Raw genomic sequence first — 25,420 nt, forward strand, 5'->3', positions numbered from 1 at the left:
CTTTAATAAAAATAATAAATAACTTGCTTATTGTGTAATCTTTTCATTAAAAGCTTGGTTCTACGTGTTTGTTTAGCTTGTTTACTGTTGTCAGGTGTCCCGAGGTACAGTGAAAAGCTTTGTTTTGCAATAGTATCCAGTCAAATTAGAATCAAAATTAGATCAGACTGTGTACTTAAACATTGCCTCTGATTATCCCGATTCATGAACAGCTTCTTCCCCTCGGTTAATCCAACCCATCTGAACGGTCCCCTCATAAACTAGGGGTATAGTCCAAATCTTCCAATCTACCTCATGGCCGATGTCATAAGGAATAGTAGAATTAGGCCGAAGATAGACACAAGATGCTGGGGTAACTCAGCGGGACAGGCAGCATCTCTGGAGAGAAGGAATGGGTGATGCTTCGGGTCGAGCTGATAAGTCATGCATTCCTTCTCTCCAGAGATGCTGCCTGTCCAGCTGAGTTACTCCACCATTTTGTGTCTACCTTCAATTTAAACCAGCATCTAAAATTCTTTCCTACACAGTAGAATTAGGCCATTCGGCCCATTAAGTCTATTCCACCATTCAATCATGCCTGATCTAACTCTACCTCCTAACCCCATTCTCCTGCCTTCTCTCCATAACCTCTAGCACCTGTATTAATCACAAATCTATCTATCTTTGCCTTAAAAATATCCACCGACAGCCTCCACAGCCTTCTATGGCAAAGAATTCCACACATTCACCACCCTCTGACTAAAGAAATTTCTCCTCATCTCATTCCTAAAAGAACATCCTTTAATTCTTAGGCTATGACCTCTAGTCCTAGACTCTCCCACTAGTGGAAACATCCTCTCTACATCCACTCTATTCAAGCCTTTCACTGTTCTGTTTGTTTCAATGCCGGCCCCCCTCATTCCTCTAAACTCCAGCGAGTACAAGCGGAGTGCCGACAAACGCTCACCATAGGTTAACCCACTCATTCCTGGGATCATCATTATTGTAAACCTCCTCTGGACCCTCTCCAGAGCCAGCACATCCTTCCTCGGATAGGGTGCCCAAAATTGCTCACAAATGTAGCCCTTACTAGCACCTTATGGAGCCTCTACATTACATCCCTGTTTTTGTTTACGATGTCTGATGTTGTCTCTGTAACAATAAATTCTGCACTCTGGTATTTTTCCCTTTGCGTGACCGGTCTATGGCATTGTTGTAGACATGTATAGTATGATTTGACTGGATAGCATGTAAATAAAAGCTTTCCCCCCACTTCAGTCTTGGTACGCCAGTGCTCAATGATGCATTTAATCTAGAGTATCTGAGCCAACAGACCCAGGACTCAATCCCAGTCTGTGTTGGACAGGTCCCACCATACTCCTGCTGTATTATTCAGACACAACTCTAGATGTGAATGCACCAGCGATTTATTTCAGAAACCATCATCAGCTGCCTTGTAGAGTAAGCTTCCAGGGTTAGGATTCATTGTTTTGCAAAGTAACACAGCTACATTCACGGCATGAATATCTTTATTTTAAAAACACACCAAGTTAAAGTAACCAGACAATATTGGACCAGTGTAATAGGCAGCACAGTGGTGCAACTAATGGAGCCGTTACCTCACAGAACCAGAGACCCAGGCTTGAACCTAACCCTAGAAGCTCTCTATGTGGATTTTGTACATTGCCTCTGTGACCACATGGGCTTCCTCTGGATGCTCCGCTTTCCTCCCACATCCCAAAGACATGTGGGGTTGTAAGTTAATTGGCCTCTATAAATTGCCCCTCGTGTATAGAGAGTGGATGCGAAACTGGAATAACATAGAATTAGTGTGAGTAGGTGATGGAATGTCAGCGTGGACTCAGATTCTCCATTAATTAAACAATCATTAAAATGACCAACATCATTGATCAGAGCAATAAGATCCGTGAAAACCGTTCCGTGACCCGACTTGCACAACTTACCGAGTATGTGAGCGACAGCCTCAATGAGGTCCCGCTGCCCGCTACCATCGGCCTTCAGGACCACTGTCTTCTGCGCAAGGACAAAGCTGCTCATGACTGGATGAGACTGATTCAGGAACTGGTCCAGAACTTCTAAACACGAGCCGATCTTCTGCGGCAATGTCCCACTGATTACCATGTCGTTGTCACCCATCATTTCCAAGATGATGCCCACGTCTCCAATGGCACCCCACTGTATGGCTAGACCTAAGACACAAATAGAAAGACTACAGTGAACTGTACTCCAATATCCTCAGATAACTCGCAATGTTTTGTTTTTCTACCTTTTAATTACTGCACTAATTTCTCATTTTAGTGTCTTCAGTTTTGAGTGGCACGGCGGGAGAATTGCTGCCTTACAGCGCCAGTGACCTGGATTCGATCCTGACTATTGGTGCTGTCTGTGTGGAGTTTATACATTCTCCTTGTGAGCACGTGGGCTTTCTCCAGATTTCCTCCCACACTCTAAAGACTTACAGCTTTGCAGATGAATTGACTTCTGCAAATTGTAAATTGTCCCCAGTGTGTAAGATCGTGGTAGTGTACGGCAGGCACGTGCCGTGAGTAATTACTCAAGGTAGGCAGTCAGTCGGCTTTTTAAAAACAACTTAAACCGCGCATGCGCAGATTGTTCTCTCCGTAGAAATAAAAAACAAACGTAAAGACAGTAACAATTCAATTTTCCCAAGGTTTCCAAGTCTCCTTTATTCTGAATTACTGAATGGGGGGGGGGGGGGGGGGGGGGGGATGAAGGGTGATGGCAGGTAGAGATGGTGGGATAAAAGGGAGTACAGGGAAAAGTTGAATCAGTTGTCATCTAATTGAATGACAACACTTGTTCAAGGGACCAATTGGGGGGGGGGGGGGGGGGGGGGGGCGAGCGGCCGCTGGGACCCGACAGCAGAACTGGCCACCACTTCAGCGCCTTCTGCCGGCCCGCTCACCTCTGGCAGTGCTCTCCGTCTGAACACCTCTCACCTGCCGCTCGCCGACTTCGCTCATGTCAGCCGCTTCCCGGGCGGCAGGAGAGGTTTTTAAACGGAGAGCTGCCAGAGGTGAGCGGGGGCCGGCAGAAGGCGCTGAGGTGGCGGCCAGTTCTGCTGTCCAGCCCGGCGGCCGCTCATAGCCACCCGAGCTACTTCTCCCCCTGGCCTCAATACGGTGGCATTGCACGCCTCCATTCAAGGAGCGTCGCAAATGGCATGATCCCGACCCCCTCCTTCACAACACTCCTGCCCTCCCCGCAACTTTACCCCGGGCCAGACTCCCCAAACACTGTGAAAGGAACTCCCCCACCCCGGAAAATACGTTATTTAAAAACATATAGCACCAAGAAATGTACTTACCACATTATCGGTACACAAACTCCATTCTTCTCTCTTTGTTTCCCAAGATACACTTCAGAGAATGGCAATCCATATATGAATAAACCGGCAAGAAACCAGCGCTGCGCATGCGCAGTACAGCAAAGGCAGAATTTCAGCTGCCTTCAGCCCCGCTTGAAATTGACGGCTTGAAGCAGCGCTGACGCCACGTGGGCTGCAGACCTTCAAAGGTTACAAGCGCTGCGGTTGAAAGGACGGAGAATTATGCCTAGCTATGAGATCGATCTCTTAGATAGGCATAATTCTCCCATGCTTTTACTATTTATATTTAGTAATTACCATGTTATAATTTTAGTCAGGGTGGGCAGTGCCTCCCCTGCCCACCCTGACGGCACGTGCCTGGTGTACGGGATGATCACTGATTGGCGCAGACTCAGTGGTCCAAAGGGCCTATTTCCACACTGTAGCTCCAAAGTCTAAAAGTTAAATGCACAAAATTCACTTGGATATATCGCATCTCCCTTTGTTCCTAACCTCTGATATTCAAGTGTTATAAAAGGAGAAATAAAAATGCATCTGACATGTGGTGTTATTGGATAAATACGTTTTTGTAAATGTTGCCATAATGTAAAGATATTTAAAGAAAAGTGACCAAGTCACTCAATCCGTTCACCAAACGTTACGGAACTGTAGTCTGTATAATTATGTTTATAACTTAAGTGTAGATATATAATCAGAATTTGATTCAGCAGGAATAGTTTTGGATGTTTTCCCCAACCTGGGGAACATGGACAGCATGGATAAGTTGGGCCGAAGAGCCCGTTTCCATGCTGTACAACTCTACGAATTTGCAGGTTTTGCTGTTTCACAATACACAGGGCACCTCTCTTCACCACAATCTGTTCATCAATAATCTTTAACCCACGCCATTAAACGCTTCTTATTTCAGCTAAAGTTCCAATATATATATCTAACGCATCAGAAGAGTGTTAATTTAAAATTTGGGGACATTAGAAACAAGGAACGACAGATGCTGGTTTATACCAAAGATAGACACAAAGTGCTGGAATAACTCAGCGGGTCAAGGCAGCAACTCTGGAGAAAAAGGATGGGTGACGTTTCGGGTCAGGACCCTTTGTCAGACTTGACCCGACCAGAAACAGCACCCATTCTTTATCTCCAAAGACACTGCCTGACCTGCTGAGTTACTCCAGCACTTTGTGTCTATCAGCTGGGGAATTCTCTCCCGACAAGAGGCCAACGACTTGCTTGCAACGAGACACGTACCTGCTAGCCCGTCGCGACACCGCTGCTCACAGATACGTTCCATGGCAGAATTGGCAAAGCCGTAGTTACTCTGGCCAGCAACTCCGTAACCACAGCTCACAGAGGAGAAGACAACAAAATAATCCAGGGCTGAGCACTTCTCCCGACTGACCCTGAAAGAAATAAACGCAACTCAATGTTACCGACTGCAACAAATCCAGCAACAAAGTCAGGTTCACTGAGGTTAAAACAGGACAACATTTAGTGCAGCTTTGACCAAGCCCACTGTGTGTTTAAAATCAAACAATCTTATCTTTTGACTTTAGAGATACAGTGCAGAAACAGGCTGTTCAGCCCACCAAGTCCACACTGATCAGCGATCACCCCATACTAACACTACCCTACACACTAGGGACAATTTAGAATTTTACCAAAGCCAATTAACCTGCTAACCCGTAGGACTGTGGGAACAAACCGGAGCACCCGGAGAAACCCCACATGGTTACGGGAAGAACACACCAACCCTGCACAGACAACGCCCATAGTCAGGATCCAACCCGGGTCTCTGGCGCTGTAAAGCAGCAATTCTACTGCTGCGCCACTGCGCCAACCTTAACTAAAAACTGCTGGAGGAACTCAACAGATTAGGCAGCATCTGTGGAAGGAAATCGACAGACAACATTGCTGGTCAGGATCCTTCTTCAGACATTTTCAGCAGGTACTAACTAACCTGTCCAGGTGAATGGTGCCGTCGTACTTTGGCCGATTGACAGCCTGGAAGAGGTCAGGGGTCAAGTTTTCCAACAGGCCATCTTTTAAAACCTGCAGCAAAAAATAATTTCCAAATTAGAATTCTTCAGATTTGAAGACAAGTGTTGAGCAAAACGCCTCCATTGCAAACTCTCGGTTCTGCAGATGTTACAGAACGTAGACCAGTACAGCACAAGGACAGGCCCTTCAGCCCACAATGTCTGTGCTAAACGTGATGCCAAGAATGTCACTTATCGACCTGCAAATAATCCGTATCCCTCCATTCCCTGCATATCCAGAAGTCGTTTAAATGCCACCATCATATTTGAACTCACCATGGCCAGATGGAAGATGCCTCCAACAGGGGCAAGAGCAGAGGCCTCGGCAATGAGATCCTGTGTCCCCTCCATGGAGCAAACATCGCTGGTGGAAACAAGGACATCCACACCCATTTCCTTCCACTCACGCACCCGCTTAGCTTGGTACCCTGTAACGGAGAGGGGAATGTCAACAGAGGAAGGAGCGGTGCCGTGCAACATGCGTTTACACAACTGGTCACAATTGCACTGTAAATCCTCTAATTCTCCCAAAGTTATTATGTCCCCCACAGACAAATGATGGAGAGCAGCAAATTTAATTTCCCAAAACTGACCACGAATAGTCCAATGCTAATTCAGAAGAAACTTCATTGTGCCACTGGGGCCACACAGTGGTGCAGCAGGTGGAACTGCTGCCTCACAACAGCAGAGAGCAGAATTCAATCCTGACCTCGAGTGTGGAGTTCCAAATGTGGGCAGGTGGGACTCGTGGACAGGGGGCATCTGGTCAACACGGACGAGTTGGGTCGAAGGGAGATACAAAATGCTGGAGTAACTCAGCGGGACAGACAGCATCTCTGGAGAGAAGGAATGGGTGACATTTCGGGTGGAGACCCTTCTTCAGGGTCTGTTTCCGTGTTGTTTGAATACGACTTTTGATTTAACAAGCAAATTGGAATATTACACCTCCCTCTTTCTCCATCGCCAGGGATGTATACGTTAGTAGTCGCGAGAACAGATTTCATAAAATTAACTGCTGGCTACTTGGAAATCACTGACTTTACAATTGCCCTACACCTCCGGCATAGTCGGATCCTCGGGGTTCAGTCGGACCAGGCAGACAGCAGGTTAAATGACTTACCATTGCGTATGCCAGAGCGGGAGGTCAGCACCAGTTTCTGTGCACCCCTCTCAATCAGCCAGTTTGCCAGCTCCAGACCAAAGCCGCCCAGACCCCCAGTGATGATGTACGACTTCGTGGCCGGACATGCAGTACGCGGCACTGCGGCGATGGACAGCTGATCGGAGCACTCAGTGGGAGACTTGCCTTCCTCTTCACGAACCTGTTTGGAAAGACATAGTGGCATTTGTCCAATCAATTATTCCAAACTGAAAAGCTTATTCATTTAAGAGACAACCACATTTCTATTTATCTTTAATCTCACGGGGTCACAACCTGAAACGTTATCGATCTATTCCCTCCCCAGACTCTGTCTGACCTGCTGAGTTCCTCCAGCATTTTGTTTTTGCTCAAGTCTCCAGCATCCACAGTTCCTGATGGCAAGGATGGTACATTTCCTTCCTTGGAGGAAAGTAGTGTACAAAGTGGGTCTGTATTATAACCCAGTTATATCACCATCACTCGGACTGGTACTAGCTTGAATTTAAATACCCCACTAGTGATAAGATTCATGTCAGGTACCTCAATCAGGAGACAGCCGTTCACTCCAACTCAGCCAGATAGATAACAAAAAACAAAGACACAAGAAACTGCAGATGCTAGAATCTAGAGTTAAAAAAAGAAGCAAAATGCTGCAAAATCAGATGGCATCAATGCTGCCTCACAGCACCAGAGACCCAGGTTCAATCCTGACCTCGGGTGCTGTTTGTATGGAATTTGCACATTCTCCGTGACAGCATTGGTTTTCTCCGGGTGCTCTGGTTTCCTCCCAGATCCCAAAGATGTGCGGGTTTGTAGGTTAATTGGTGCCTGTAAATTGCCCCTTAGTGGATGAAAAGGTGGGATAACATAGAACTAGTGTGAATGGGTGATCGACAGTCAGCATGGACTCGGTGGGCCAAAGGGCCTGTTTCCATGCTGTATCTCTAAACTAAACTAAAGGCAGCAATTCAAGTTGAGACCAAACAAATGCTGCACTGATATTGTGGAACCGTGGAAGATTACCACAAGGCACAAGTTAGTTCACTATGTATGTGCCACATTTTTGAGAGAAATCCAAATCCAACCCCACACTCTGCTCTCTGCCTGTTCTTGCTCAGGTTTAAATATTTACTCTGCTTTTCCCTGCAAACTACAATGGTCTATCTCAGCCACACCCTAGGCAAAGCACTCCACTAAATGCCCAGGTGAAAACTCTCACCGCACTCCGTTTAAAATGAATGATTCCTCACCCCGAATTCCAGCTGGAAAATATACCATCAATGTGAAACACTGTCTGCTTGCTTCCCACTCCCTCTCAGATGCTGCCCAAACTGAGGAACATTTCCAGCATCCATCTTTTTCTAATGTTTTTCAAATAGTTTCCTTGTTTACCCGTACCAAAATCTTATTTCTTTCAAATGTCAGAGAGTCCTAGAGCTGTACGACACGGAAACAGGCCCTTCGGACAGCTACTCCAAGTTGGCAAACTGAGCTCGGACCATTTGGCCCACAATCTTCTAAACCCTTCCTATCCACATATCTGTCTCCAATATCTTTTAAAAATCATAATAGTATCTGCCTCCATAACTTCCTCTGGCAGCTCGTTCCAGATATGGACTATCCCTAGAGTGAAAAAGTTGCCCCCGAGGCCCCTCTTAAATCTCTCACCTTTCACCTTAAACTGATGCTCTCAAATATCCTCTCCACTGGGAATCAGAGTGCAAGCATTCACTGTGTCCATGCATTTCCTGATCTCGTACATCGCTGTAAGATCACCTCTCAGCCTCTTATTCCCCCATTCTGTTTGAAGTTTGGTGCTCTTTCAGCTCTCAATTCTTAGTCCTTCCTCATTATGTGTGGAGCTTAATAATTCAGCATCAACAGAGAGGTGAAGTCCAGAAGTATTCAGTGTCTGACAGACCTGCCTGGTTCAGATGTTTCCCACTACAACTTACAAATGTCTGTGACTATCGTCCAACTAAATCTACCGCCAAAAAAAAACAACAAAATACTAGAGGAACTCAACGGGTCAGGCAGCACCTCTGGAGAATAAGGCGAGGTGACATTTCGGGTTGGGACCCCTCTTCAGACTATCAATCTTAAAACTACCTCAAGATTGAGATAGATTTAGCAACCAGCGCTCCCAATAAATGAGATAACTATCTATGGGTAAAATGCATTCAGGTTAACTTAACCTATACACATTTATGTATGGATTTTGTCTGTTGCACCACTGCTCTTTTGGTTCTTCATCAAAATAAAGATTCACCACTAATGTGCTACATTTTCTTATTTTGCATCAATTGAAATTTAGTTCCTGGATTAATCTAAAGTTTCTGCTAGATGTATGTCAAAAGCCAGTTACCATACGCTGCTGGAGAAAGCTGCAAAGAATATTGGCAAACAGTCCTAAATTCACTTGCTTCACAAACTCGTCTATCTGAATTTGGGCATAGTTTTAGTTCACACCTTCATCACATAACTAGTTTGGTCAGTTCTTATGTGGAATCAAGGAGTTGCAGATGCTGGTTAACCAAACAAAGACACAAGGTGCTGGAGTATCTCAGCGGATTAGGCAGCATCTCTGGAGAAGATGGATTGGTGACTTTGCTGATCGGGACCCTTCTTCGCCCACCGTGAAGTCAGTTCTTGACTCTAAAGCTACAATTCAACTATAATTGTAATATAATATTGTAACTGGTCGGTGGGGGCGCTGCGAGCAGGCTGCCCTGCCAGCAGCGTGTTCGTTTTTACTATTTTATTTGTTTGTTTAGTATGTCCCAATGTGTGTTTTTTAATGTTTCTCGGTGTGTCTTGTGTGGGGGTAAGGGGGAAACCGCTTTGGTCGCCTCCTCCACGGAGAGGCGACTTTTTCCATGTCGCCTCCCTCGCGGCCTAACACAAAGGATCAGTGCGGCCTTTCCCGGAGACGCGCCCGGGGCTTCAGCAGCAGGCGCAGTGTAGACTTTTTCATCGCAGAGCGGGCTAGCACTTGCCGGGGGTCGCCAGAAGGGAGTGCTCCGATTGCTGGCCCATTTCAGCCTGAAGCCGCGGTCTGCGGAGCTTCCAGCTGGAGCTGCGCCCAGAGCCTGGGATCCCTCGTCGGGGACCCCGGAGGAGAAGAGCTCCGACTGTCAGCCCGCGGCCTACTTCTAACCGCGGGCGCGTCGGGGACTTACCATCCGGGGCTGGATCCCTCGCCGGGGATCCCTGGAGAAGAGCTCTGACCGCCGGCCCTGCGGTCTGCCGTGCTTATAACTGCGGCGCGGCGGAGACTTTAGATCTTCGACCGCCGGCCTACACCATCTTGAAGCCGGCAAGGTCTTCGGTATGGAAGCACCGATTCAGGACTTACCTTGCCTGCACATCTGGCCGGCGGCAGCAGCGACTGCGGAGGGTTGTGGGCCCAACCACGGGGGAAAATGGGGGAGGACTGACTAAACTTTGTGCCTTCCACCACTGTGATGAATGCTGTGGTGGATGTGTGTGTCAAATTTTCATTGTGCATTGTGTGTTCTTTGTTATTGTACCGCTGCTGACAAGTTCATTTCACTGCACTTCATTGTGTATGTGATGAATAAATCTGACTTGACTTGATAATGGAGACACAAGAGGCTGCAGATGCTGGACTCTTGAACAAAAGGTGAGAGGAGACGAGAAGGGCAAGTTTTCACCCACACACACTGTTGTGGGTTATTTGAACGTGCTGCCAGGGGTGGTGGCAGATAGGAGGCAGTGGCATTCAAGAGGCTTTTGGACAGGCACATGGGTATGCAGGGAATGGAGGGATATGGATCACGTGCAGCAGAAGAGATTAGTTTATCATGGGATCATGTCTAGCACAGACATTGTGGACCGAAGGGCCTGTTCCTGTTCTGTACTGTGACATGTTCTAAACTGCTGGGTCAGGCAGCATCTACCCGACCCTCGAGTTCCTCCAGCACTTTGTTTTTTTGTGTTGTGACAAACTGTTTCTACAACCTCACCTTCAAAACTACTTTCCCGATGTGTTTGCCCTGAGCCATGAACCTGAACGCAGATTCCACGTCATCGCGTTCAAACCAGGTGATCTTCAGCGGTTTCACCACCCCGCTGTGAATACCATCCTTCAGGAGCTGGGACACTTCCTCCCACTCACTATTCCCTTCTTCAAACAGGGCATCGAGCAGGATCCCGTGGAATGTGATGTTCTTCAGGAAGACAGCCATCCCTGAAAATAATGCAGGTGCGGCTTGAGTGCATGTTTCATGCTAAAACCTCACGCACAGAAAAGTGTTTTGGAAATCATTTTCATCATGCATTAAAATAATATGAATTTAAAGAGAGAAAACGGGTAACTTTGTTACAGATGAAACAAGAGATGAAAACAATCTGGAGACAAGGAACTGCAGATGCTGGAATTATGCCAAACACAAAGTGCTGGTGGAACTTAGAGGGTCAAGCAGCATCTTTGGAGGGAATGGACAGGCGGCGTTACGGTCGGGAGCGTTCTTCAGACTGATAGAGAAGGGGGGAGAAAGCTGGAACAGAGAGGGATAGGGGGGCAAACAAAGCCTGGCGAGTGATAGGTGGACACGGGTGGGGTGATCGGCAGATTGGTGGAGTTAGCAGCAAAGGTTAGAGATGAAAAAGGAGACAAAAAGGTGCGAGATAAGGAGAGGAGTTGAATGTAAAGCTGGAGGGAGGGTGATGGGCGGAAGAGGACAGGGACAGAGGAATCAAAATAATCCACTGATCCCCAGTTCCATTTTACCCCGGCTTGCTTACCAAGTGGATTGTTATTGGAAAGGTCGTATTTGCCGATCTCCAGGAAGCGGCCATGCCGGGCCAAGCAGCGGACGCTGGCCTGTAGCTTCTCTTCAGCCAACGAGTTCAGCACCAGGTCCACTCCTGCAGGCAATTGCATCACACGGGGTTAAATGAGCCAAATAGGCCCTGGAAACTATTAGTTCTATTCAGTCAATACTTTGGTAAGGATGCCCAGGAACTCCCTACAGCACATATTATTCAATAACATGCAAGGCCACCTCAAACCAGTCATGGCACATGGTAGTGCTAAACAGTAGATGAGAAGTTAGAGGTGCAGCCATTGACCTTTCTTGTATATAATTCTCATCACCCAAGTGTGGCATCAAGAAGTGGAAGGAGTTGATATGACATACAAATGGAAGAGATTGCAGTTACATTTGGAGCCAAAAACAAGCTCCAGTACAGGCAAATGATGTTCAACATTGTAGAACAAAGGCTTTAGTTCAGACTAAACTATCCTGTGCTTTGGGAGTTTAAGGGATACGAGCAAAATTAGGAAATGCTTATTCTGATTACTGATCCACTTCAGACCCTCATCTGGACTGTAAAATGATGAGGAAAACATAATGAATTCCTGAAACTTAAATAAGGTTTCTCCAAGCAGCCATCTGCATCCAAGAGAATAAATTAGGATAGATTAGGGATATTGAGATCTTTTCATCTTTCCCCTTTCAGTGCAGGAGAGGCAGACTAGATGATGAGGTACTTACTACCCAGTGGAATTAAGCATTACTCTGTCTGGATCCAAGAAGCAGGCTAAGTTATAAACTACTGTAGAATATAATTAAACACATCAATTACAACAGATTATAGACGCTCATAGTCTCGATCCAAAATATTCTAAATGTAAATGTTAGATTTTTCCATTTCTTCTTGGCCATTCAAAAAGGTATTTGAATGGCCCAAAGCAGCCCACTGAAGCACTGTGTAGGCTAATAAGCTGAACAATCCTTCCTCAATTGAGAGATGCTGGTGAGCTTTCTGACCAGTGATACCTGACCCATGTCCATAACTCTGTGAAAGTGGTAACACGAGTAGAAAGAGTGGTAGAGAAGGCACATGGTGTGCTTGTCATCATAGGTCAGGGCATTGAGTATGAGAGTCAGGACGTCACGATGTAACTTTATAGGACTTTGGTCATAAAACGTCCTTGCACCATGAGTATTGTGTGCAGTCTGGTCACCTCGTGATAGGATGGGGGAGGTTTTGGAACGGGTGTACAGGAGGTTTACCAGAATGATGCCTGATTACAGGGGCACTTGCTGCAGGGAGAGGGACAGACTCGGATTGCTTTCTCTGAAATGCCAGAGGTTGAGGAGAGACCCAATAAAAGTATATACAATTATGTGAGGCATAGATAGGGTAGATAGTCAGAACCTTTTTTATAAGGATGGAAATATCCAGTTTTAGATGGCATAGGTTTAAGCTGAGAGGGGCTGTTTAAAAGGAGGTGTGTGGGGCAAGTATTCTTTACATAGAGAGTGGTGGGTGTCTGGAACATGCTGCCACGGGTACTGATGGAGGTAGGTACGATAGTGGATATGCAGGGAATGGAGGGATATGGATTATGTTGCAGGCCGTTAAGTGTTGGTTTTGGCAACATGTTCGGCACAGACATTGCGGGCTGAAGGGACTGTCCATGTGCTGCACCATTCTACGATGGACAACTTGTCTCTCGGTTCTTGGATGTTAAACCATGGAAAGAACGCACCTTTGCCACCAGTTACCCGCAGTATATGCTGCTCAAAGGTCGTGTCCCGAGAGTTTGCAAACGACTCCTCGTTCAGCTGTGGAAATCTCTGCTGTAGGTAGACCCGCTTCTCCGTGGACCCTGAGGGGGAACAATGGGCAAATTAGCAACAACATCCAGAGCCAACACATAATCCTCACATAATTAAAGCCCTTGGAATAATTTTTTAACCGATTCTATTCATCAGCAAATTCCACAATCAGAAAAAGGTGCGTCTCCATATTTAATGTAGATATCCATTTAATTAATGTACACAAATACATTTATTACAATGCGTTCTTTGGCAGCCAAGCGTAAACACTGGAAACATTATAACTCATTTTGTTCCCACCTGCAAAGCTGACGAACAACAAATGCAGCTAGCCAACACATTATAACCACACATCCAGACATTATTAAATTGCAATTCATAAGATCTCTCTCAAAATGTGTTGTTATGGATGCACGAAGCCAAGGATCCACTTTAAGTAGCGAATAGGGAAGCTAATTTAATTGAGATGCAGATTGAGCACAAACGGAAAGGATTCATTAAATTAGCAGAGCGGTTAAATGCTACATGACAGAAATAAGTTAATTGAAAGCAGGCTTATGAGTTGAGGGAAAATTGAAGAGCAGTGGGTCTGGAACTTAATTGTTAAGAGGGGAGAGGCAGGAAAGCAGAAACCTTTACATTTTAACGAGACTGTTGCCAGGACTCGAGGACCTGGGCTATAAGGAGAGGCCGGGCAGGTTAGGGCTTTATTCCTTGCAGTGGTCTTACAGAGGTGTGCACAATCACGAGGGGAATAGGTAAGATGAATGCACAAAGTCTCTTTCCCAGGTCAAGTTTAAGTTTAAGGTGGGTCCATACAAGAGGGGATAGATTTAATAGGAACCTGAGGGGCAACTCTTTCACACAGAGGCTGGTGGGTTATGGAACAAGTTGCCAGAGGAGGTAGTTGAGGCTGGTACTATCACAACATTTAGAAGACATTTCCCATCTAAGCTAGTCCCATTTGGTCCATATCCCATGGATAGGTAGATGGATAGGAAAGGCTTAGAGGGATATGGGCCAAATGGGACTATCTTAGAAGGGGAATTCTGCCTTATCAAGTCTACTATCAAATCTCTTGACCCTGTAAGAGTATGGATGTTGGGCTGAAGGGCCTGTTGCCGTGCTGTGTGACAAGATCTGAAAAACCATTGGGAGTGGAGTTCTAATTTGGGATGGCATGGATACAATGGGCCGAATTGCTTCTCCGATCCATAATAACAAATAGTTTATCATAATTTCACTTACCGACTGTGGCAAAGACACGACATCCCATGCTGAGGGCGATAGAAATGGCAGCCTGGCCCACACCGCCTGACCCCGAGTGGATAAGCACACTGTCGCTCTTCTTCATTCTGCCTCGCACAACCAGAGCGTAGTATGCGGTCGCATAAACCACTGGGACTGAAGCAGCCTCCTCCAACGTCCTGAATAAAGAGCAAAGTGTTAACCAGCTAGCCATCTAACGTTAAATACTCTAAAAACCAACTACCCCAATCTTGGAGCACTTCTGGTTAACATTCAGCCCATGCAACTACATGTACTGCACCAATAAAACAGCTAGAATTCACACATTTAGTGCAACTTTTAGTCTAATTTAGAGATTTGCCAACATAGAAACAGGCCCTTTGGCCCACCAACTCCACACCGACCATCGATCACCCGTTCACACTCGTTCTTTGTTATCCCACTTTTGCAACCACTCCCGACGAACTAAGGGCAAATTTATACAGGGCCAATTAACTTACAAACCCGTAGGTCTATGGGATGTGGGAGGAAACCCACATGGTCACAAAGAGAACGTGCAAACTCCACAAAGACAGCACCCAACGTCAGGATCAAACCTGGGTCTCTGGTGCTGTGAGGCAGCAGCTTTACCAGCTGTGCCACCCTTAGGATTACGAATTTACAATTATGAATTACTTGCAGGACTTGCCCATCAAGTCAAGTTTCAAGTCAAGTCAAGTTTATTCGTCACATACACATACGAGATGTGCAGTGAAATGAAAATCTCAGCTTAAAAGTGAGACTACTTTCGTTACCAGTTTGCTCTGCACTGATGCACTAAGTTAGCCCTAGTGGCTCTGACTGAGTCTCAGGGTCCAAAGCTGACACTGAATGCAGGGAGATGCTCAGCATGGCCGTGTGATCAGTTCAGCACAACCCTGGCAAAGAACAGCCACCTTGTCCTGCTGTTTCAACCCACACACACACACACACACTAATCCTGGCGATAACAGCCATGGTGGACAGATATACACTTTAATAATCAGAGGTATAAAAGGAGCAGGAGAGAGATCTACATTGTAGACTAATCCAAGAACATAAGGACATAAAGCGCTGGAGTAACTCAGCAGGTCAGGCAGCATCTGTGGAGGGAAATGGGCAGGCGACGTCACAAGTTAGGATCCTTATCTAAAGAATGGTCGTGACCCAAAATGTTTTCTGTCCATTCCCCTCCCAGATGCTGCCTGACTCACGTGTTCCTCCAGCACTTTGCATTTTTATTCTTGTTTGACTTTCTTGTATACAATTTGGGCATTCACCTACTTGACTCAATCTACCTCACTAACTAGCACGAATAAAAAGGACTTGAGAGTTTCTGATCTTCCTTTCCAACACGGAGCCGAAACATTGTGTTATTAAACCAACAAAAACTCTGACCGCGCCAGCAAGCTTAACATTGCGAAATGGAACCTAGTCATACCAGTTTTCTGGGACTTCCCACAAAAATCGGGTGTCACAGTTCACAAAGGTGGACAGTCCATTTGCAGGGAGCAGTCCCATCACCCGCCTGTCACTGGGGTCCCGCCCTGAAAACTCCATCCCCAACATGCAGTGTTGGAGAGCCATGTCACCTGGGAAACAAGACAAAGAGATTAATCGCAGGAACCGTACAGTACAGAACAGGCCCTTCGGCCCACCTTACCTGTGCCAGCCATGATGGCAAATTAAACTAATCCCACCTGCCTGTTTGTGTGCCCGTCCAAATACTTTTTGTTTTAACTGTGCAATCATATTTACTTTCCCACCTTCCCTGGCAGCATGTTCCATTCTGTGTGGAAAACGTGCCTCGTCGACATAGTACAGTACAGCGCAGGAACAGGCCCTTCGGCCCACAATGTCTGTGCTGAACATGATGCCAAATTAAACTCATCTCCTCTGCCTGTACGTGATCCAGATTCCTCTTTCTTTTGCATATCAATGTGCCAGTCTAAAAACCGCTTAAATCGTACTCCCCCGCCACCATCTCTGGCAACACGTTCCAGGCACGCACCATCTCTGGGTGGACAACATGCCCAGTGAATTCACGTTAAAATTCCTCCTCTCACCTTTAAACCTATTACCTCAATGTGCGACATTTCCACCCTGGGAAAGAGCCTGACTATCTATCCTATCTCTGCCGGTCATCATTTTATACAATTCCATCAGGTTGCCCCTCATCCCCTGAAGTCCAAGAGAAAACGATTCAAGTTTGTCCAAGGTTTCCTTGCAGCCAATACTCAAGTCCAGAAAACTGTAATGTGGTGACCTGAACTGCACACAATTCACCAAATATGGCCCAACTAATTTTTTTAAAATAAAGCTACAACATGAATAACTTTCCACAAGTTATTGTGGAAAAATATTTGCATTACAATGTGGAATTCCCTACCACAGAGGGCAGTGGAGGCCAAGTCACTGGATGGATTTAAGAGAGAGTTAGATAGAGCACTAGGGACTAGTGGAATCAAGGGATATGGGGAGAAGGCGGGCACGGGTTATTGATTGGGGACGATCAGCCATGATCACAATGAATGGCGGTGCTGGCTCGAAGGGCCGAATGGCCTCCTCCTGCACCTGTTTTCTATGTTTCTGTTTCCTCTCCCTGCGGTTACATTAAGCATTATATTCTCTAGCTCTACCACATGATTTATTTTCAACATTGGCACCACCAAGGTTTGGAATTTGAGGTGGAAAGGATCATTAATGTACACGACTCACTGACGTCATAGTGGTTTGCCGAGTTACTCCAGCATTTTGTGTCCTTTTTTGCTGCTATCATTTACTCAGTGGTACTTAGTACTTCTCCGTGGATTGTCACCTTGTCATGGTGGAGAAGCTTGTGTGGACCCGAGATCCTGAGAGCGATGGCTTCTGGAGCTATGCTCCTGGTAGAGCCACCCATGGCGGTAAGGTCGAGGGGGGGGGGGTCTCTGTCAAAGAGCATTCCAACCAAGACCTCAACAGTGGAACAGGCGGAGGATGATGGGTGACCTTAGTGGAGCGTCACAACGGCTGGGAAGGCGGATGAAGGCTGCAGCAGAAAAGGGTCTCCGGTCGTCTTGGACTCCATGCCACTGGATCCTGACCCAGATCTGTCAAGGACCGTGGGGTGGCTGTCTGTGCACCAGTCTCCCCACGCTAAACAAAGTCACGCACAGGCATCCTCCATATAGGGAATAGCATTATGGTCAGCTATGACCGAAGGGGGCCCAAGAATTTACTCAGTAAGGTAGCTGATGGGCAGGATGGAGCCACTGAGGGTGAAGGAACACTGACCAGTAACCTTAAATTTGTTTTCCTCTCCATAGATGCTACTTGACCTGCTGAATATTTTTAAGATGGAGATTGATAGATTTTTGATTAGTATGGGCGTCAGTGGTTATGTGGAGAAGGCAGGAGAATGGGGTTGAGGAAAAGATAGATCATCCATGATTGAATGACAGAGTAGACTTGATGGACCAAATGGCCCAATTCTGCTCCTACAGCTTCTGAACATTGTTGACATTTTATGCTTTATTTCTATAGCCCCCCATGGGCAGTATTTTACTCTTGCATCCACAATGTGAGACAAACACATCTCATTATATCAGATGGCCTACCAGGAATGGCATCAGGCGGGAGCTTGCCAGTGGCCAACATGATGTCGCGGAAGTTGAGGGAAGCGTAGTAGACTTTGCACAGCTGCAAATGCGGCTCCCCGCCACTGAAGTGCTGCAGAGGTGACAGGATCCAGCAGAGCGAGGACAGGTCTCCTCGGGTCAGCACATTCACATAGGCAAACTCCGTCTGCTCCTTGTTTTGGTCTGCAAACGGCAAAGCACCACGTTTCACACCACTAGGCACAAGCAAGATGCTGCAATCTCGAGCAAAAAACACCAAGCAATAGAATATTTGACAAGATATTTTACACCCATTTCTAATTAATCTTACACTACAAGTACGCAAGTATAATTGTGCCTGCTGTATAATTAAATTGTTATTGACTGTTACTGTAGAACTGTATGCAAAACAAGAATATCACTGTACCTAGGTACATGTGACAATAAAATACAATTGAACATGTGTAGCACAGAGGGACTGGTGCAAGAACTTGCCATATCATTCATACAGATAAACAGAAACAGGCCCTTCTACCCAACTCGTTCATGCCAATCAAGATGCCCCACCTACGCTAGTCCCAATTGCCCACGTTTGACCTATATCCATCTAAACCTTTCCCATGCACGTACTTGTACAAATGTCTTTTAAATGTACAGTGGTGCAGCTGGTAGAGCCGTTGCCTCACAGCGTCAGAGACCTGGGTTCGATCCTGACCTTGGGTGCTGCCCGTGTGGAGTTTGCATATTCTCCCCTTGACCGTGTGGGTTTCCTTTGTGTGCTCTGGTTTCTTCCCACACCCCAAAAACGTGTGGGTTTCTAGATTTATTTGTCTCTGTAGCGTGCCCCAAGTGTGTAGGGAGTGGATGCGAAAGTGAGACAATCCGCATGAACTTGGTGGACCAAAGGGCCTGTTTCCATGCCGTATCTGTAAACTAAACTAAACACCTAATATCACTGCTGATATTCAGAATTTCCCCTTTTATTTCTCATAATTATGCAGCCTTTGGCGTGGTAGACCACAGCATGACTTCTCCTGCTCTCCACCATTACTTAGAGCCAGTTTCTTTCCATACCATCGTTGGACCCGAATGGAAACACACGAAGACCATTGTGAACAAAGACCTAGTTCAGTTGCAGCCCGAGGATTACCTGCAGCAACCACTCTTCCCACACAAGCTCCAGTATCTCTCCAATGTAGGTTTGACCTTTTCTGCCAGCTCCCCTCTGCAACATGACCTGAGAAGGGTTTTGATATCCTTGCTAATCACACCCAGTTGTAACTCACCAATACTCTCGGCCCTTGTGTATGACCGTGATAACAGCATCAATACCATGAGCAATACCTTGTGGTACGGAGGTGTGCCGGAAGCTGCCCCAGCGACCATCCCGATAAACGTTCATCGTCAGGTCTTGATCCACAATGGTCTTCATGTCCTTTCCATTCGGGTCCAGCGATGGTACAGATGAGGAGGAGATGAGATTGGTTACAAACGCACACCTGAAGAAAATAAATGGCAACATCTTTTAAACTATCCATCCCTGGAGCCTCAGACAAGTGCAATGTTAAACATGAAACAGACAAGTTGCTGGTAATTAAAACCACAGGTTAGATAAACCCAAATTCCAGAAAATATCTCAAATATTTGCCTCTGATAACCATATAACATATAACCATATAACAATTACAGCACGGAAACAGGCCATCTCGACCCCTCTAGTCCGTGCCGAACACATAATCTCCCCTAGTCCCATATACCTGCGCTCAGACCATAACCCTCCATTCCTTTCCCATCCATATAACTATCCAATTTATTTTTAAATGATAAAAACGAACCTGCCTCCACCACCTTCACTGGAAGCTCAAGTTAAGTTGTTTTTTGTACCGTTCAATTTATTGGAGAAAAGGATAATGATAAGGGACAGGCAGCATCTCTGGAGAGAAGGAATTGGTGACATTTCAGTCCGAAGAAAGGTCTCAACCCAAAACGTCACCCATTCCTTCTCTCCAGAGATGCTGCCTGTCCTTATCATTATCCTTTTCTCCAATAAATCTCCCACTGAGACACTCCAGCATTCTGTGTCTACCTTCGAATTAAACCAGCATCTGCAGTTCTTTCCTACACAGGATATTGATAATGATGCTTGATTCACTATTCATCTTAACTCAGATTTTGGATATGAAATCTCAGATTTCATATATTGGTTGTTCTGGAGAAACTCACCAGCTTCTAAATATTTTCTACCTCAATTTATGGATTTGAAGAATTTGACACAACTGATTTATATGATCTATTGGCATCACATTTCTTGACTAGTAAGAGTGTCGAGGGTTATGGGGAGAAGGCAGGAGAATGGGGTTGAGAGGGAAAGATAGATCAGCCATAGATAGATGGCATAGACTCGATGGGTCAAATGACCTACTTCTCCTATGACTAATGAACTTAAGCCCATTCTCCTCTTCTGAATGCCAAGGACTTTCATCCATCACTTCACTGTCTATAGATGTTTATAAATGTACCGTGCGTTTATAATATTAATACCGCCCCATCATAACTCCATTTGTTGAAGCATGTACCCAGATTCTTCTTAGTGGACGTTATTGGCACTTTTGCATAGTAGCCTCTTACTTTTCCCTCTGGTGGTATAGACTCGTTATAATTCTCCTTTTATTCCAACATTTTGTGTCTCTGTCATAAGTCCAAAAAGAAAGCAGCAACTTCCAGATCTAGCAGGATAGGATTGCCTTCATCTGGGTTTGATCCTTTGCTACTCATGTTTAAATTACACAGTTCCTCACTACCTGATGGAAAGAATCACAGAGCTACCGACACCACCAGCTTTCTAATAAACCCAACCGATGCCACGAAGCAGCATAGCCTGCCTTTCAGAGGGACTGAGAGCTGCTATGTAAATGTTAATTTCATTTTAAATAGTGACCTTATTTACGAAACATGTTTCTCTAGGTGCTAAGTATAGGCAAATGTCCCAGTCATTCCTTCCTAGGACACAGCCCAAAACGTCATGCCTTTCCAACAACACTGGCCTCTTTTAGCCTAAATAAACCAACTGTTTAGATTTTTAGTTGTATAGAAGCTGAATGATTCTTCTGACAAACAGCCGTGCAAAGCACAGAACAGTGGTGTCATTGTACCCATGTCACATGTATTGAGGAGAGTGTACACTCCCACTGCGGTTATATCTCACCTCGCTCCAGAACACTGCTCATCTATTCTCTGAAACATTCTGGAACACACCAACTAACCATTCTGGCAAATAATTTGCCAAAAGAGCACTAACATCTTTTTTTTTTTTTAAATGTCAATGTTATTTTGAAGAGCATAATCAAAATGTATCGAATGTATAACCAATCCAAGTCCGAGAGTTTTATGAAGGTAGACAAAAGTGCTGGAGAAACTCAGCGGGTGCAGCAGCATCTATGGAGCGAAGGAAATAGGCAACGTTTCAGGCCAACACCCTTCTTCAGCCTGAAGCGTTGCCCATTTCCTTCACTCCATAGATGCTGCTGCACCCGCTGAGTTTCTCCAGCACTTTTGTCTACCTTCGATTTTCCAGCATCTGCAGTTCCTTCTTAAACTCCAAGAGTTTTACTATGCCTGATAAAGGAATGACATGGGGCATCAAAAAGTGATCAAGATGTGATAACATTGTCACTGTGGTGAAATGGTTAGAATCATAGCGCCATGCAGTATGTAAACAGATTCACCTCGTTACTGCAGACCAAGTAAGCACATGGAGCTAGTCCAAATTGCCTGCATTTGGTCCACATCCCTCTAAACCTTTCCAATCCATAAATCTGTCCAAATGTCTTTTCAAAGTGGTAAATCTATCGGCTTCTATAGCTTCCTCTGGCAGCTCATTCCAGATACGGACTAGATGCTGAGTGAAAAAGTTACTCCTGGGGTCCCTCTTAAATCGCTCCATTCAACCAGAAGCCTATCCCCTCTAGTTTCAGAAACCTCTACTCTGGGGAAAAAGGCCACGAGCATTCACTTTATCTATGCCCCTCATCATCATGTATAGTGTGGGTTGGTCAGGTTAAATTAGATGGGAGCAGATGTCATAGACTCTGAACTAGAGGTTACACATAACCTGAAGGCTGGCATTTTGCTGCCGATACTGAACTGAACTGAACGTCATTTATAGAGCACTTTAAAAACAACCACTGTTGCAACAAAGTGCTGTTCATGACTAATCATAAACATAAAACAAAACAATAAAAACATTAAAAGACAGTAAAAACAATAAAAAACAATAATAGAAACACTAAAACAAGAGCAAAGTCTCATGCAGGGGCGAAAGCCAAGGAATAGAAAAGGGTTTTAAGACTAGTTTTGAAAATGGACAGTGAAGGGGCCTGTCTAATGTGCAAAGGTAGAGTGTTCCATAATGTCGGAGCAGCAACAGAGAAGGCTCTATCCCCTCTGAGCTTTACAATTACAAATACAATTACAATTCAATTTATTGTCATTTGGACCCCTTGAGGTCCAAACGAAATGCCGTTTCTGCAGCCATACATTACAAACAAATAGACACAGTTTTTTATAAGACACAACATAATTTACATAAACATCCATCACATCGCTGTGATGGAAGGCCAAAAAAACTTATCTCTCCACTGCACTCTCCCCCCCGATGTCAGAGTCAAAGTCAAAGCCCCCGGCGGGCGATGGCGAATTGTCCCGTGGCCATTAAAGCCACGCCGGGTGATGCAAGGCCGCACACCGGGTCTTGGTGTTAGAGCCCCCGGCGTGCGCTCGCAAACTCCCGCGGCCATTCCAAGCCGCGCGGGGCGGTGATGTAGGCCCCGCTCCAGGAGCTCTTCAACCCCGCAACTCGGGCGGGAGAAGTCGCCGTTGCGGGAGCCCTGAAAAGCGGACTCCCTCCAGGGACCCGCGGGCTCCCGGTGTCGCCGTCCGCCAAACCCGCAGTTGCAGCCTCCGGAGCTCCAGAGGTCGGGCCGCAGCAGCGTCCACCACAGCTCCACCCGCTCTGGACTCGGCCAGCTCCGCGACGGTGAGGTGAGTAGTCGGCACCACAGCCCCCGGTCTTCCTGTTGGAGGCCGCTCCTCGTTGCAGCCCCAACGACAACGGAGACCCGACAAAGAAAAGGTCGGGTCTCCCGTGCAGGGAGAGATTTAAAAGTTACCCCCAACCACCCCCACCCCACACACATACCCCAACAAAAACTACATAAAAACATAGACATAAAATAATAAAAAACGCAGACGGACTGCAGAGGCCGCTGCTGACGAGAGTCGCGCCGCCCACCGCTTCTGCTTAGACCTCGGTACCTCCAGGAGCAGCTGATCAGCTGACCTGAGGCACCGAGCAGGAGCGTAGGGATGAAGCAGCTCAGAGAGGTAAGGCAGGGCGAGACCATTTAAAGATTTAAAAACAAATAAAAGAATCTTAAAATGAACTCTAAAGTACACAGGCAGCCAGTGGAGGGAGGCCAGAATAGGCGTTCTGTGCTCCCTCTTACGTGTTCCAGTTAAAAGGCGAGCAGCAGCATTCTGAACCAACTGGAGACGTGCAAGGGAAGATTGGCTAACTCCAAAATAGAGTGCGTTACAGTAATCCAGCCGAGACGTAATGAAGGCATGGATTACTGTTTCAAAATGCTGCCGCTCAAGAATGGGCTTCACCTTTGCCAGCTGCCTTAAATGAAAGAAGCTGGACTTAACTACCGCACCTATTTGACGATCTAATTTAAAATCACTGTCCATCTTAAAACCCAAGTTTAAAACTATTGGCTTCACATACAGTGCCAGGGGACCCAAGTCAACAGGGGGAGGTTCACGGGAGCCATTGGGACCAAACACTATCACTTCTGTTTTCTTTTCATTAAAATTTAAAAAGTTTAGGGCCATCCAGGATTTAATGTCATCAAGACATACCAGAAGTGGTTTGACTGAGAAAGCATCTTCCTTCTTCAGCGGCATATATATCTGACTATCATCAGCATAACAATGAAAAGAGATGCCATGCTTTCTAAGAATGGAACCCAGAGGAAGTAAGTACAGTGAGAAAAGCAGGGGCCCTAAAATTGAGCCCTGTGGAACCTTATATGACAGAGGAGCGGAGGAGGATTCAGAACCAGCAAGGCTTACACACATAGTTCTGTCTGCCAGATAAGATCTGAACCATTCCAGGACACAAATGCCCACTAGGTGCTGTAACCGAGATACTAAAATATCATGATCCACTGTATCAAAGGCAGCAGATAGGTCCAGCAGGACAAGAACCACATAATCACCAGAATCATTAGCTAGGAGGATGTCATTAAAGACCCTTAGCAATGCTGACTCTGTGCTATGCATAGTTTTAAACCCAGACTGGAAAACCTCCAGAATATTATGCTCGTCCAGGAAAAGTTTTAACTGAGCATAAACAACTTTCTCCAAGATTTTAGAGATAAAAGGCAACTTGGAGATGGGCCTAAAATTGGCCAATACAGTTTGATCCAGGCCAGGTTTCTTAAGCAGGGGTGCACTACTGCATGTTTAAAACTTACGGGGACAACTCCAGAACACAGACTGCTGTTAATAATGGCAAGAACCGACTGCCCTATACTGGGAAAACCTCTTTAAAAAGATGAGGATGGACAGCATCACAAGGGGAACCTGATGGCTTAATATGGCTAACCACATCCTCTAAAAGCGACAATGTCACAGGCACAAACTTATCAAATACCACCAAGCATGGGACAGAATCAGAGGGGTCAGAGGCAGGAGCTGAAATGAGAGCCCTTATGGTAACAACCTTATCAATGAAAAAGTGCAGGAAGTCATTGCACATTTCAGAGGATGCTTCCAGACAGACAGGCTGCGGGGCATTAAGAACAGTCAATGGTTTTAAATAACACACGTGGGTTGTGACGATTAGACACAATAATGTTTGACAGGTATTCTCTTTTGGCCTCTTTAACAGTGTTCTGGTAATGAAGCCAGCAGTCCTTTAGGATTTGAAATGAAACCTGCAGCTTGTCCTTCTTCCACTTGCGTTCAGCTTTGCGGCACTCCCGTCTAGCTGTACGAGTTGCGTCACTGAACCAGGGCTCGGGTTTAGCTCTAGGCTGCAAGGTTTTTAATGGAGCCACAGAGTCCAGTATAGTTCTGCAGGAGGAGTGAAACCAAGAACTGAGCTCCTCCGTATCAAGAGAAGTGGAATCAGAGGGGGCACAGAGCTGGTCGAAAGCAGCAGAAACTGACCGGCAGCAAAAGGGTTAAAAGTCCAACAGCGCCGAGCAGGAGCGCCAGGTTTAACTGCAGCACAGGAGAAACCAACATCAAATAATACGGGCATATGGTCAGAAACCACACTGTCACAGATCTCTAAATTAAACACAGACAAGCCATGAGAGAGAACAAGGTCTAGTGTATGTCCATGTTCGTGTGTGGGACCAGACACACACTGCACA

At 46.0% G+C, this 25,420-nt stretch overlaps 1 protein-coding gene across 1 annotated transcript in view; it reads right to left on the minus strand.

Moving 5' to 3' along the window:
* The window catches only part of fasn (fatty acid synthase), a 94,867-nt gene that overhangs the window by 10,048 nt on the left and 59,399 nt on the right, over positions 1-25,420 (minus strand). The window contains exons 26-37 of the mRNA XM_033044574.1: positions 19,323-19,477; positions 17,979-18,182; positions 15,821-15,971; positions 14,362-14,540; positions 13,044-13,163; positions 11,291-11,413; positions 10,510-10,733; positions 6,503-6,704; positions 5,659-5,810; positions 5,304-5,395; positions 4,595-4,746; positions 1,944-2,189 (exon numbers count right to left, since the gene is read on the minus strand). Of these exons, the coding sequence (XP_032900465.1) occupies positions 1,944-2,189; positions 4,595-4,746; positions 5,304-5,395; positions 5,659-5,810; positions 6,503-6,704; positions 10,510-10,733; positions 11,291-11,413; positions 13,044-13,163; positions 14,362-14,540; positions 15,821-15,971; positions 17,979-18,182; positions 19,323-19,477 (2,000 nt within the window). The remainder of the gene's footprint in view (positions 1-1,943; positions 2,190-4,594; positions 4,747-5,303; positions 5,396-5,658; positions 5,811-6,502; positions 6,705-10,509; positions 10,734-11,290; positions 11,414-13,043; positions 13,164-14,361; positions 14,541-15,820; positions 15,972-17,978; positions 18,183-19,322; positions 19,478-25,420) is intronic.

This window comes from Amblyraja radiata, chromosome 26 (genome assembly GCF_010909765.2).
Source record: "Amblyraja radiata isolate CabotCenter1 chromosome 26, sAmbRad1.1.pri, whole genome shotgun sequence".
Classification (NCBI taxonomy): domain Eukaryota; kingdom Metazoa; phylum Chordata; class Chondrichthyes; order Rajiformes; family Rajidae; genus Amblyraja; species Amblyraja radiata.